Source organism: Hemitrygon akajei, chromosome 18, assembly GCF_048418815.1.
Source record: "Hemitrygon akajei chromosome 18, sHemAka1.3, whole genome shotgun sequence".
Lineage (NCBI taxonomy): Eukaryota > Metazoa > Chordata > Chondrichthyes > Myliobatiformes > Dasyatidae > Hemitrygon > Hemitrygon akajei.
The window spans coordinates 62,787,329-62,803,347 of NC_133141.1; the positions used below are offsets into that span (position 1 = coordinate 62,787,329).

The 16,019-nt window shown below is 41.8% G+C and overlaps 1 protein-coding gene across 1 annotated transcript in view; it reads right to left on the reverse strand.

Moving 5' to 3' along the window:
- LOC140741485 (alpha-2,8-sialyltransferase 8F-like) overlaps positions 1–16,019 on the reverse strand; it is a 72,092-nt gene that overhangs the window by 31,188 nt on the left and 24,885 nt on the right. The window contains exon 4 of the mRNA XM_073071733.1: positions 1,361–1,447. Within this exon, the coding sequence (XP_072927834.1) occupies positions 1,361–1,447 (87 nt within the window). The remainder of the gene's footprint in view (positions 1–1,360; positions 1,448–16,019) is intronic.

The following is a 16,019-nucleotide window of genomic DNA, read 5'->3' on the forward strand; positions in this document are numbered from 1 at the left end:
TGGAGCAGAGGTGCTCAACCAAGCAGTCCCCCAACGTATGACAGGTCTCACCAATGTAGAGGAGGCCGCGTCAGGAGCACCGGACACGATATACAACTGCAAAAGGTTTGCAGGTGAAGTGTTGCCTCACTGGAAGGACTGTTTGGGGCCCTGAATGGAAGTGAATGAGCAGGTGTTGAGGCAAGTTGAGGCATTTATACTCTGAGGTAGAATTTGGGTTTTTCTTCTCTGAATTAGACTCTAGACACTAGAACACTACAGCACAGTACAGGCCCTTCGGCCCTCGATGTTGTGCCGACCCATATATTCCTTAAAACAGAAGTACTAAACCCACACTACCCTGTAACCCTCTATTTTTCTTTCATCCATGTACCTGTCCAAGAGGCTCTTAAATACCCCTAATGTTTTAGCCTCCACCACCATCCCTGGCAAGTCATTCCAGGCACCCACAACCTTCTGTGTAAAAACCTTACCCCTGATGTCTCCCCTAAACTTCCCTCCCTTAATTTTGTACATATGCCCTCTGGTGTTTGCTATTGGTGCCCTGGGAAACAGGTACTGACTATCCACCCTGTCTATGCTTCTCATAATCTTGTAGACCTCTATCAAGTCCTCTCTCATCCTTCTACGCTCCAAAGAGAAATGTCCCAGCTCTGCTAACCTTGCCTCATAAGACTTGTTTTCCAATCCAGGCAACATCCTGGTAAATCTCCTCTGCACCCTCTCCATAGCTTCCACATCCTACCTGTAATGAGGTGACCAGAACTGAACACAATACTGTAAGTGCGGTCTCACCAGAGATTTGCAGAGTTGCAACGTGACCTCTCTACTCTTGAACTCAATCCCCTGTTAATGAAGCCTAGCATCCTATAGGCCTTCTTAACTACTCTATCAACCTGTGCAACGACCTTGAGGGATGTATGGATTTGAACCCCAAGGTCCCTCTGTTCATCCACACTCTTAAGTAACTGACCATTAATCCTGTACTCAGCCTTCTGGTTTGTCCTTCCAAAATGCATCACCTCACACTTATCCGGATTGAACTCCATCTGCCACTTTTCTGCCCAACTCTGCATCCTGTCTATATCCTCTTGTAACTTTTGACAACCTACAACTCCATCCACAACTCCTTCAATCTTCATGTCATTCGCAAACTTCTGACTCTTCATCCAGGTCATTTATAAAAATTACAAATAGCAGGGGTCCCAGGACAGATCCTTGCAGCACTCCACTAGTCACTGACCTCCAGGCAGAATATTTTCCTTCCACTACTACCCTCTGCTTTCTTTCTGTAAGCCAATTTTTGTTTGTGAAAGTTCTGCAGAAAATTACACTTGCACTCCCACCTTTCAAGCTGTACCTGAATTCTGTGGCCACTGCTCCCTGGTGGTGCCATGGACAGTGCTGAATCTGTGACGTCATTTTGATAATATCATCTTCCGTCTGCCTGCAGCCAAATCCAGAAGAAAAGGTCAAAGAAGGAGAAAACAAATATTGTTTTATGAAGACCATTAGATATAAGTGTAGATTTAGGCTATTTGGCCCATTGAGTCTTCCCTGCCGCTCTGTCATGGCTGATTTATTATCTATCTCATCACTATTCTCCTGCCTTCTGCTCATAACTTTTGACGCCCTGATGCCCTTACTAATTAAGATCCTATTAACCTCCGCTTTAAATATACCCAATGATTTGGCTTTCATGCCAAACACAGCAAAGATTTCCACAGAATCACTACCCTCTGGCTAAGTAAATCCCTCTTCATTTCTGTTCTAAAGGTACATCCCTCTATTTTGAGGTTGTACCTTCTAGTCCTAGACTCCTTCACTACATGAAACATCCTCTTCACGTCCACTCTGTCTAGGTAATTAAAATGCACAATGACAGTGTCAGACACAGGTAGGTCAACTGATTTAGAACCTCAGCACTGAATGAGAAACATGAGTCTAAGTGTATATGCCCCCATCAACACCAAAATCAGAACAACTTCTTCCTTTTATTTTCCTTCGGTATATAATGAATAAACTCCCTGCCAATGCCATTGAGATGGACATGCCTACAGTAAAAAAGAAAGCTTTCTGATTTAATACAACACCCAAGCTGCTGGAAGAACTCAGCAAGACAGACAACATCTATGGAGGGGAACATTTTGAGCTGAGACCTTTCAATAGTTCTCGGCCTGAAATGTCAACTGTTTATACCTCCATAGATGCTGCCTGACCTGCTGAGTTCTTCCAGCAGTTTGTGTGTGTGGCTTTGGATTTCCAGCATCCACAGGATCTCTTGTGTATGATAGGATTTCATTCCTGAGAACTGTTTATAACTCAAACAGTTTGTAAGTTGGATATATGAAAAACAACAAGGTGTGGGAGAGGTTCATAATTATAGCGGTAACGGCAGATGAAGCAGGCATGAGATGAGCGGCCTTGCTAACTCTGACTTAGTGAGTGCATCTGCTCTGTACTCCCAGCTCTTGTCAGCTCAGTCCAGCTCCCAAATGTTGTTGCTCTTTGACGGAGAGAGATGACACATGGAAATGCCCAGATCCCAACTGGTAGAAGATACCTGCAGCCCATTCTTCCTGCCAGTCTCCCAAACACTCATTTGTATACACAGTGGTGATGGGCATTCATAAACCAGAATATGTGGAAAGCTGGGGATAAATAAAGGGTCAGTGCTAATGCAAGTCTCAGTGGTGGTAACCATAAAACTGCCAGGTTGTCATAAGATCCGATCTACAAGGAGGAACCTGCCACCCGTGACTCCAGGCCCAGCAAAGTAGTTAACCATCCAGCAGGAGGTACAGAAGCCTGAAGTCCCACACCACCTGGTTCAGGAACAGCTGCTTCCCTTCAACCACTCAGTTCTTGAACCACTGGCACAAACTTAATCATGAGAGTTTACCAACACCATGACCACTTTGCACTAAAGTGGACATTTTCTTTTGTCCTAATTATGTTCTTTCCAGTTAAAAAAATGATTTATTTATGTTTAGCTTATGTTTTTCTTGTGGATGTCAAGGCCAGGGCCTGGGCCAGAAGTAGAGGCTGGAGGCCTGGATGTGGCCTATCCTGAGGTTGAAGGACTGACTGTGAGTGTGGGAAAGGGGTTTGTTTTTTGTTGGTGTTGTTTTGTTTATTGTATGTTACATGATGGCTGTATTTTGTTTTGCTGAATACTATGGGTGTGTTACGTTGGTGCCAGAATGTGTGGCGATACTTCCTGGCTGCCCCTAGCACATACTGTCATTGTATGTTTTGGTGTACATGTGATAAATCTAATTTAATCTAATCTACACTAACATTGTGTATCTGATGTTCTGTGCCTGTGATGCTGCTGCAAGTAAGTTTATCAATGCACCTGTGCACACGTGTACTTGTGCAGATGACAATGAACTAAACTTCAACAGCTTCCTCAGTCAGGAGCTATAAATACTGGTTTTGTCAGTGACAGCCGCATCTGTAAGTGAATAAATGTTTAAAAATGCACGATATGCTAATAGGTGTACATTGTCAATGTTGACTTCACAAGCCGAGCCAGCATTTAATTGCCCAACTCTAGCTGTCCTTGAGAAGGTGACAGTGAGCTGCCTTCTTGAACCACTGCAGTCCCTGAGGTATGAGCACACATGGGAAACAGGATAAAGACTCAAAGGTCACCATGCCTTAATTTTAAAAAAGAATTGGGTCAAATGATTAAATGAGGGGGATATGAGGTGTATGTGAAAAGGACAAATGAACGTTTGGAACAACAGGATCTGAGCATCAGCCAGCATTTATTACCCAACCCTGACACGTCACAGTATCTTACAGGTGACCTCTATGTTGCAAGGGATGTTGCATTCCTAAAAAAACGGTCCATTTCACGATATTCTGTAACATGAGACTGTGTAATCTATGTATGCGTCAAGAAATGCCAAGTTGAAACAAAAAATTACGATATTTATTTTTCATTTCATATAAATTCTAAGAAGGTGAATTTTATTCCACATCTCAGATTTATGAATTCAGTAAGGGTGAATTGTGAATTTCCTTGACCCAAATAGCCATAACATAAGTCACTTGTATCTAACAAAAAGGGACTGGAATGTTCTGTGTCCAGTGTATGACCAACCCCTCCCATTTCTCCTTATAAATGAAGCATCGCATCACAGGCAACACCCTGGTGAATCTACCCCATACGCTCACCAGTACAACCATATCCTTCCTAAGTATGGTGACCAGAACTGCACTCAGTGTTCCAATCACAAATCAGAGAAAATCTGCAGATGCTGGAACTCAGGTCCTGCTGAACAGTCTCAGCCTGAAACGTCGACTATTTACTCTTCCACAGATGCTGCCTGACCTGCTGAGTTCCTACAGCATTTTGTGTGTGTTGCTCAGTATTCCAGCTGTGACCTAACCAATGCTTCGCACAGTTTATTTTTTATTTATCAAAATACAGCGCGGAATAGGCCCTTCGAGCCGCACTGCCCAGCAACACCCTGCTTTAATCCTACCCTAATCACAGGACAATTTACAATGACCTACCAACCGGTTTGTCTTTGGACTGTGGGAGGAAACTGGAGCACCCAGAGGAAACCCATGTGGTCATGGGGAGAATGTACAAACTCCTTACAAGTAGTGGCGGGAATTGAACCTACATCACCTGTACTGTAAAGCATTGTGCTCACCACTATAGTACCATGTCGCCCCATTTTTATAATTATAAAATTATACCTCCTTGTGGGGGACTTCTGGTATGGCACAGATACAGCCAGCAGCATAATCAGTAAGGGCTCCCAGATGGTCTTGCTTCCCCCTAAATAAGAAACGGTTATTTAAATAGAAAAGTGGGTCTAGTAGCATGAAAGGGGGAAACAAAAGAAAGACAAGAGGAAAACCACAACAAAACCCGAAGAGAAGCAATAAAATACCGACTGACGGTGAGGACACTGATGTCGGCGCTAGCAACCAAGCTGAACACGAGGATATGGAGGCTGTTCATGTGAACATTGTGGCGAAATACAGACGCTTCGCTCGGATATGAAAAAAGAACTGAGTGATTCCGTGGGTTTTCTAAAGAAGGAACTGGTGGATTTCAGAGAAGAAATTAACCAGAAGTTGAATGCTATTGTTGGTGATTTAAAAGAAATAACAGGCAGAGTTGAGGACATGGAGCAAAGGGTGACAAGTGGAGGAATGGAAGGCCGAGGCCAGGGCGGTTCTTTCCCGCACACTGGAACTTCAGATTATTCAAGCTCAACTAACGAACCTGGAGGCACATTCACACAGGAATAACATACGTATCCATGGAATTTCTGAGGGGACAGAATGAGACAACATGCAGGAATTTCTGGAAAATTTATTAAAACAAAGTTGTCCCTTCCCGGTGCCACCCTTGGCATACAACGCTACCATCGATCTCTTAGATCCAAACCCAAGGTCCGTGGTCATCTACTTTCTAGAGTATAAAATTAAAGAGTTGGTGCTTCACTCTGCTTGGAAAAAACGAGAAATTTACTACGATGGAAAAAAGAGTATTTTTTGATCAAGACTACCCAACCGAAATACTTATGAAAAGAAAGGCTTACTCCACCATCAGAAAAACACTTAAAGAAAAGGGGCTCTGGTTCCAGACTCTTTACCCAGCCAAACTTTGAGTTTTTTTTGACACTGGACAAGTCATCTACAATAATGCATCGGAGGTGACAGAAGACCTGAAGAAAAGGGGATATTTCCCGGACTGTCCCAGAATCGTGACTCCTGCAGAAGGCACGACCACGGCAAAACTGAGACAACTTTCCTGGGAGACAGCTGGTGCAAAAATCCGTCAGGACCAAGAAACACGTCTGAAACACAACCAGGGCAAGCTAAAGGAATTAAGGAATTTCGACGCAACAATGATACTGCATGAGAGCTCTCAAAAGTATAGTGATAAAATATCCTTCAGCTAGGTCGGTAAAATCACATGTACCCTAACGCCAAACTATAATTGACTTTGTATTAAGAACTTAAAAATAGAACATAAACTACTTTTCCTCTGTAAACTCGTATTACTATAACTGACCACAAACCCGGGAGCTGATGTTTGATTTTGTTTTTTTTGTGTGCACTGTCCTGATTTCAATTATTCAGAGGCATCAACCTGCGCTAGGAGGGGCCTCTTCAGGTTTAAGGGCTTCAAAGATGGAAGTCACAGATGTTATATGTGTTGTTTATATGTTAAATGTTAGTTTGTTGTACAGACAGAAGTTCATTTGTTTAGGTCATCTAAGGAGATTTAACTATTTATATAAACCCTTTTTTATTGGTGTGGAATGCCGTATCAAGAATACAGAGTAATGACCCTTAATGTGAATGGGTTACAGAACCCAATCAAAAGGAGTAAGGCTAAAATAAAGAGAGAAAAGCAAGATACAAGTTTTTGGAAAGAAATTCACCTTTCAAAGATTGAACATGAGAAGTTATGCAAAATGGAATTTAAAAATTGTTATTATTTTTCTTTTGAGGGGGAAACACAAGGGGAGTTGCAATATTAATCTCAAATAAAATAAATTTCTGGTTTTCCTCGCAGATTACAGACAAAGAAGGGCGTTATTTACTGGTGAAGGGTTTTATTGATCATAAAGTAGTTACACTACTGAATGTTTACAGACCACCAGGAAATGATAAACAGCTGATTAAGAAGGTTTTTAATATGATATCTATGGAAACATCTGGTATGGTAATATGTGGGGGGACTGGAATATTCATTACATCCTTCCCTGGACTCCTCAAATAGAACAAAAAAGATAAACCTGGAAACATTACATGTCAAGAAACTGCTCAAAGAAATAGGCATGATAGATACATGGAGAGAGTTACACTCACTTGATAGACGGTTCACCCTTTTTTCTCACCCCCACTCGAGAATAGATTATTTTATTATGTTTAATTCAGAGAGCCACAGGATTATAAAATGCGATATAGGGGCAAGAGACATCTCTGACCACGCAGGCATTTACTTAACATTACATTTAGACAACAAACCCAAAGATAACTTGTGGAGACTTAATACCAGTCTTTTGAATGATCCCCTATGTTTAAAATACCTAAAGAAAGAGTTTGAAGATTATATGATATTTAATGATAATGTAACGGTATCCCCAGCTGCAAAAGCTGCTATTAAGGGTAAACTCATAAAGTGGTCAGCTCAGAAGAAGAAGGAAAAAGAGAAACAAAGCCAGGATCTTATTGAAAAACTACAGTTTTTGGAGAGTAAGCGTATGGAGTATAATGACAGTAATGTCTTGAATCAAACTTTCGATACAAAACGAACTCTAAATAATATTTATAAAAGTGAAGCTGAGAAGAGAGCTAAGTTTGTTAAACATAATTTCTATGAGAATGGTCCCAAATCTAAGAAATTACTTGCATGGAGAATACGTAAACAACAGGCAGAGAGATCTATACATAGGGTAAAAGACCCCAGACTAATAAGATGCTTCACAAATTGGAAGACATTCAAAAATCTTTTGAAACGTACTACACAATGTTATACACTCAACCCAAAGCTGCAGAGTTAGCAGACATCACACACAAAATGCTGGTGGAACACAGCAGGCCAGGCAGCATCTATAAGAAGCACAATCAACGTTTTGGGCCGAGACCCTTCGTCAGGACTAACTGAAAGAAAAGATAGTAAGAGATTTGAAAGTAGGAGGGGGAGGGGGAAATGCAAAATGATAGGAGAAGACCGGAGTGAGTGGGGTGAAGCCAAGAGCTGGAAAGGTGATTGGCAAAAGGGATACAGAGCTGGAGAAGGGAGAGGATCATGGGACGAGAGGCCTAGGGAGAAAGAAAGGGGGAGGGGAGCACCAGAGGGAGATGGAGAACAGGCAGAGTGAACGGCAGAGAGAGGACAAAAAGGAGAGGGGGAAAAATAAATAAATCAGGGATGGGGTAAGAAGGGGAGGAGGGGCATTAACAGATGTTAGAGAAGTCAATGTTCATGCCATCAGGTTGGAGGCTACCCAGACGGAATATAAGGTGTTGTTCCTCCAACCCGAGTGTGGCTTCATCTTGACAGTAGAGAAGGCCATGGATAGACATATCAGAATGGGAATGGGACGTGGGCCTGTTCTCCATCTCCCTCTGGTGCTCCCCTCCCCCTTTCTTTCTTTCAGTCCTGACGAAGAGTCTCGGCCTGAAACATTGACAGTGCTTCTCCCTATAGATGCTGCCTGGCCTACTGTGTTCCACCAGCATTTTGTGTGTGTTACCTCCCCCTCTTGTCCCTCCGATTCTATCACACCTGAAGCAATGAAATCCAGGAATATTTAGTTGCCAATTACACCCCTCCTGCAACCATGTTTCACTAATAGCTACAACATCATATTTCCAGGTATCAATCCATGCTCTAAGCTCATCCACCTTTCTTACAATGCTCCTAGCATTAAAATAAATGCATTTAAGAAATTCTCCACCTCTTCCTCTCTGTTTATCTCTGACAGTGCAAACAACTTTACTATCTTCTTTTTCTTCCTTCTCCCATACATCTGTTCCTACACTCTGGTTCCCCTCCCCCCTTGTATCTAGTTTAAATCCACCGGAGCCTCTCTAGCAAACCTACCTGCAAGAATATTTGTCCCCCTCCATTTCAGATGTAAACCGTCCCACCAGAACAGGTCCCACCTTCCCTCAAAAACTGGCCAATTATCTATAAATCTGAAGCCCTCTCTCCTGCACCATGTCTTCAGTCACGTGTTGATCTGCACTATCTTACTATTTCTAAACCCACCTGCACGTGGCACTGGTAGCAATCCTGAGATTGCTATCCTGGAGGTCCTGTCCTTTAACTTGGCGCCTAACTCCCTAAACTCACCTTTCAGGACCTCCTCTCTCTTCTTACCCACGTCATTGGTCCCTACATGGACCACGACATCCGGCTGCTCACCCTCCCTCTTGAGAATACTGGGAATTCAATCCGAGATATTGCGGACCCTGGCACCAGGGAGGCAACAGACCATCCGGGATTCTCGATCTCTTCCACAGATCCTCCTATCTGTCCCCTTAACTATTGAATCCCTATCACTACCGCTCTCTTTTCCCTCCTTCCCTTCTGAGCTGAGGGTCCAGTCTCGGTGCCAGAGACGCAACCACTGCAACTTGTCCCTGGTAGGTCATCCCCACCAACAGTATCTAAAACGGTATACTTATTGTTGATGGGAATGGCCACAGGAGTGCTCTGCTCATTCTGTCTATTCCCCTTCCCTCTCCTGACAGTCACTCAACTACCTGTCTCCTGAATCTTAGGGGTGACTATCTCCCTGTAACTCCTGTTTATTTCTGCCTCTGCCTCCCAAATGATCCGAAGTTTATTCAGCTCCAGCTCCCTAACTCGGTTTGTCAGGAGCTGCAGCTGGATAAACCTTTTGCAGGGACAACTGACAATTGACTTCCCACATACTGCAAACGGAGCACTCAACTGCCTTAACTGCCTCCTCCATTACCTCCATTACCTAATCCTAAGCTAATTAGATTAATTAAAGGAGTTTGCCCTCATTAGCTTTACTAATATTACTAATATTAGTAAAAAGATTGGAAAATATAATTCCAGATCTAATTGGCACAGATCAAACAGGTTTTGTAAAAAGTGGGCAAATCCTGGACAATGTGTGAAGGGCCCTTCATCTCATTGACCGTATGAGCAATTATAACCTGGAATCTGTAGTTATTAGGCCTTGATGCTGAAAAGGCCTTTGACTCGGTATGATGGGAATATCTCCACTTGGTACTTAAACGGTTTGGCTTTAATAATCAGGTAGTTGGATGTCTGAAATCTTTATATTCTTCCCCTACAGCCAGAATTAAAATAAATGGGAATTTATCTGAAACTGTATTTCTTGAAAGGGGATGTTGACAAGGGTGCTCCCATGCTTCTCGCTCTTTTTATCGAGCCATTGGCCCAGGCAATCAGAGAAGACGAGATTATAACAGGTGTACTGATCAGAGATACAGAATAAGATTTGTTTATATGTGGATGACATCCTCGTGACTCTTACCAATCCCAATGCAGGTTTGCCTAAATTATTATCCCTGCTGAAAGAATTCGGTTCCTACTCTGGCTATAAATTAAATTTACATAAAACCTAAATTTTTAATTTCAATTATGAACCACAAGAAAACATTTACAGAATAAGTAAATTCAAACGGAAAGGTAATATTATTAAATACCTAGAAGTGCAAATACCTGAAGACTTGTCTACTATCTACGAACATAATTATATTCCCATAACAGCTGATATTAAGGCAGACTTAAATAGATGGTCATTGCTGCCAATGAATATGTATAATCGAATAGAAGCAATAAAGATGAATGTATTACCTAGATTGCTCTTTCTTTTTCAATCATTGCCTGTTGAAGTACCTTTTAAGCAATTTAATGGATGGAAAAGAATGATTTCAACATTTATTTGGGGAAAACAGAAACCAAGAATTAGATTTCAGACATTGCAGCTGCCTAAGGATAAAGGAGGATTTGCTTTGAAGACTGTTATAGAGCAGCACAGCTGTGCAGTCTGGTCTGTTGGTGTGACCCTAATTGTGAGGCAAAGTGGAAGGATTTAGAACAAAGTCTAATAAATATCCCTCTCCAATCTTTACTGGGGGATAAAACACTCCCGAAGAAGCATTTAAATAAACTGACTAGGTGGACAACAGTCCCTCTAAACATCTGGTATAAAGAATTAAGGACCCAAAATCTGAATGAAATGTAAGAATACTACGTTGGGTGGCACATGACACAGAATTCCTTCCAGCACAATTGGACGGTAGATTTACACATTGGACAAATAAGGGAATCACCTCATACTGTACAATATCCTCCATTAAGGTTCGGAGTCCTTTCAACAGCTCACACAAACATATCACTTAGAGAAACGACACTTCTTTGATATCTTCAACTAAGACAATATTTTAATAATAATATTAAAACTATTGGAGAGAAAGGTTTAAGTCTGATTAATATATTCATTGGTGTGTATAAAGGTAATATTAAAAAGAAACTGATAACCAGGATTTACTCGATTTTACAATCGAACAGGGGTCTCTCCACAATGTATGTAAAAGCAAAATGGGAGAAAGAATCCAACATAAAATTGACAGAAGATGATTGGTTAAACATATGCAGAACACATTTGACTACTTCAAGCTCAGGTCTGTGGAGGGAATTCAGCTGGAAGAATACCTTAAGATTTTTCATAACACCAAAAATAAAGAGGTTACAAAGTAACAGACCTGAACAAGGTCAATATTGGAGAATGTGTGATAATATGTTGGCTGATCACTTTCATATTTTCTGGGAATATCCAAAGATTTTGTCTTATTGGTTAGATGTGTTAACAGAGATAAGGTCAATAATCAGCCTAGAGATTAATTTTGACTTTAACATTATTTATTTGGGTAATGTACCAAATGGGCTCAAAAAGCATGAAAGATATTTGTTACAAATACTACTAGCATCCAGTAAGAAAGCGATTACCAGGAAATGGCTAAGCAAAGAGTCTCCTACAGTCCTGGAATGGATAGAAATAGTTCAAGAAATTTATGTTATGGAGCGATTGACTTTCTCTCTGAGTCATGCCACTAAAAAATTTGAAAGATGCTGGGAAAACTGGACATTTTATTTGAACCTGAAATGACTTCTTCACTGTACATTTCTTTGGCTTGAAGAACTTTGTTTTATTTCTTCCTTTGAGGGACTTTAGGGCTTTAGAATGGACTTTAAAGTCATGGATCTTTTTTTTTGTAATTTATTTTTTTATTGAAGTTCATTAAACAAACATTTCCATAAGATGTATTTCAGACATTGTACATATATATCATATAATCATATATATCACAAATCTTCACAAAGTATTTATCTGAGGTATACACTTATAGAAAAGAGTGGAAAGAAAAAACAAGCAAAAGGAAAGAACTATGTACAAGTAGGGAGTAATCTTTTTTTTACAACATATTCATTGATTTGTGAGAATAAAATCAGGCCTATGAGGCATTATGTAGTTAAACCATTTTTCCCAGTATGAATCAAATTGTTCCAGCTTATAATTAACAGATGCTGTTATCTTCTCCATTTTGTAAATGTCCATTGTAATTTCCATCCATGCATTTAAAGTTGGGCTCTCCTGTGATAACCATTTCCTAGTAAGAGTCTTTTTACCAGCCACCAACAGTATATTCATTGAATATTTATCTCTTTTCAACCATTCTTGAGGTATATATCCAAAATATATGGTCTTACTCTCTAAGGGTATTTCACATTTAAAGATGTCTTGTAGGGCATTGTGTATCCCCCTCCAATAGTTTTTGATAACAGGGCAGTCCCAAAAAATATGATAATGATTTGCATTTGGATTTCCACAATTTCTCCAGCAAACAGGGAGGTTACTATCATAATGGGATTTCTGAGAGGATGTAATAACATATCTTATCAAGTTTTTCCATCCAAACTCCCTCCATTTCTGTGAACTGGTACACTTCCATTGATACCTCCATATTATTGTCCATTCTTCCTCAGATATAATTATCCCTCCTTCCTTTTCCCATTTTGTTTTAATGTATGAAGTCGAATGTGTTTTAACGTGAAGTCGAAGTTTAAAAAAAATTATACCTCCTTGTATTAGCTATTTCAGCCCTGAGAAAAAGTCTCTGGCTAGCTATTCCATCTATGCCTCTTATCATCTTACACACCTCTATCAAGTCACTTCTCATCCTCGTTCACTTCAAAGAGAAAAGCCATTACTTACTCATCCGATCCTCACAAGAAATGGTCTTTAATCCAGGCAGCATCCTGATAAATCTCATCTGCACCCTCTCCAAAGCTTACATGTCCTTCCTATAATGAAGGAACCTGAACTGAATAAAATTCTCCAAGTGTGGTCTAACCAGTGTTTTATGAATCTACAACATTACTTCACAGCTCAGAACTTAATCCCATGACTGATGAAAACTAACACACCATCCAAAGTTCAAAGTAAATTTATTAATAAAGTACATACAATATATGTCACCATTTACTACCCAGATTCATTTCCTTGTGGACAATCGCAATAAATAGAAAGAAACACTATATATTCAAAGAAAAATACACACAAAGACAAATAACCAGTGTGCAAAAGACAACAAATTAACAATATATAAATAAATAAATAAATCTTGTCAGGTCAGGCGAGAGATAACCCAGGTCAGGTTGTAGACCACAGTACCCAGGTAGATCCTTCACATGATGGCGGTGGTGAGGTGGTAGAGAAGAAGAGGAAGGTCAAGTGGCCAGCAGTGGCAGATGAGAAGGCTCGGCGTGTGTTTGATGAGGATATCAGTGTGATGTTGGAGAACACTCTCAGGGGAACATCAAAGAGAAAGTTGGAGGTGATGGGTGATATGATTTATAATGTTGGAAAGTCCAGGTTTGGTTTGGTTGAGTTGAAGAAAGCAAAGCCTACACAGCAACCAAGCAGGTGCCAGAAGGAGATTAGTAGGGTGAGGAGAGAGCTTAGATCGTTGAGACAGAGGTGGAAGGTAGCAAGTGAGGGTGACAAGCCAGGGCTTGCTGATCTCCGAAAGCAGCTTCAAATAAAGTTAGCATCACTCCGTCATGCATAGTCATAGCGTAAAAAGAGAAAGAAGAGAGAGAAGGCAAGAAAGGCATTCTTTGAGAACCCTCACCAGTTCACAAAGAGATTGTTTGAACAAAATAAGAGTGGGCAGCTTAACATCTCTCAACAAGAACTTGAGGATCACCTGACAAATGCTTACTCTAACGAACAGCGGGAGGCTCCTTTGCTTGACATTTCTGGACTTGTGAAGCCTACCGAGCCAGGAGTGAAGTTCGATCTGTCAAAACCCAAACTGGCAGAAGTCCAGCGGTTCATCAGAAAGGCAAGGTCAGGTTCAGTGCCAGGACCTAATGGAGTGCCGTATAAGGTGTTCAAGAAGTGTGAAGAGCTGAGGAAATACTTGTGGAGATTGTTAAAGGTGGTTTGGAGACAAGGTGTTGTTCCTTTGTCATGGAGTGAGGCTGAAGGAGTACACATCCCGAAGGAAGAGATTTCTATTACATTGAATCAGTTCCGACCAAATTCACTCCTGAATGTAGAGGGAAAGATTATGTTTGGCATTCTAGCAGAAAGAATATCTTCATTTGTGATAGAGAATGGAGTGGTAAATACATCTGTGCAGAAGGCAGGAATACCAGGCTTCCCGGGATGCCTCGAACATACTAGTATGATATGGCATACCATCCAGGAGTCAAAAAGGTTGAGAAGAAATCTGGCTGTAGTTCGGCTTGATCTTGCAAATGCGTATGGTTCCGTCTCCCGTGTCTTGATTGAGTTTGCGATGGAATTCCTATGAAATCCTGCTAAGGTGAGGTACTACAATGATTTCTGGATGAGGTTTTCCACTCAGCAGTTTACAACTAGGTGGCAGAGCTCGGACATTGGTATCCCGATGGGATGTGCGATTTCACCCATCCTTTTTGTGTTAGCCATGGAGGTCATTGTGAGGGCTGCAGAATCAGTGGGACCAGGTGTCGCACTTGATGGCGGAGGGGAGTTGCCACCAATATGAGCGTTCATGGACGATCTCACCCTTTTGGGTCCTAGCACGGAGGCAGTGGAAAGTGTACTATCTAGACTCGAGGAGCTAATGCATTGGGGAAAAATGAAGTTCAAGACCAAGAAGTCAAGGAGCCTTGTTCTTAGGAGAGGAAAGCTGGTTGACTTTCATTTCACCCTTTGTGGAGAGGAGATGAGGAGATTCCATCCATTCAGGACCAACCAGTTAAGAGCCTCGGGCGATGGTACACAGAGGAGCTGAGAGACAACAAGAGGGTTCAAGAGACAGGAGAACAGATCAGCAGAGGTCTGATGTCTGTCGATAAGTGTGGCTTGCCTGGCAAGTTGAAGTTGTTGTGCTTGCAGTACGGACTGATGCCACGGATAATGTGGCCACTAACTGTCTATGAAGTGGCAATGTCCCATGTTGAGGCAATGGAATGGAAGATCAACAAGTATGTGAAGAAGTGGCTTGGAGTACCGAGCAGCCTCACCAATGTTACGATCCACAGTAGCCAGACAAAGCTTACCATCCCAGTGCAATCCCTGGTTGAAGAGGTCAAGGTAGCCAAGGTAGGATTATTCTTGATCCTTCGAGACTCAAAAGACCCTGTCATCAAGAACATCCAGCCAGATGTGAGATCAGGCAGGAAGCTGTCAGCCCAGGCAGCAGTCAATGAGGCAGAGTCTAGATTGAAGCACAAGGAGACAGTTGGGGCTACCCAGCTAGGCCACCAGGGACTTGGATGGACAACCCACAAGTGGTGGTCATCCTCTACAGGTAAGGAGCGTTGTGAGCTTGTAACGTATGAAATACGAGAGGTAGAAGGGGAGAAGAGGTTAGCTAAAGCAGCTGGCCTGACCAAACAAGGGGCTTGGACCTGGTGGGAAAGTGTTGAACAACAACATCTATCTTGGAATGTCCTGTGGCAAATGGAACCGCTCTGCATTTCTTTTCTATATAGAGCAGTGTATGACCTGCTCCCAACACCTGCCAACCTCAGCACCTGGTATAAAGATAAGACAGACAGGTGTGCTGCTTGTGGCGAGAAGGGAACACTTCAGCATATTTTGAGTGCATGCAGAGTCAATCTTTGAGTCAAACTTTGAGTCAAACGTTCTCAAAGTTGTAACAGAAGCGGTTGAGCAGAGAGTACAGCAGCACAACTTATCTCATGCCCCATGCTGCACAGAACATCACATATCATTTGTGAAAGAAGGCTCTAAGTCAAGGGTGTACAGCACAGGCCCACGATCAAGCATACTTTCTTCAGCCAATGATTGGTGTGTCAAGGCCGACCTGGATGGGAAAGGCAGTTTCCCGGAGCAAATAGTTTTCACCACATTGCGTCCAGATATAATCGTCTGGTCTGACACCAGTGGAGAAGTGGTTATTGGTGAACGCACAGTCCCCTGGGAAGACAACATCGATGAAGCCCATGA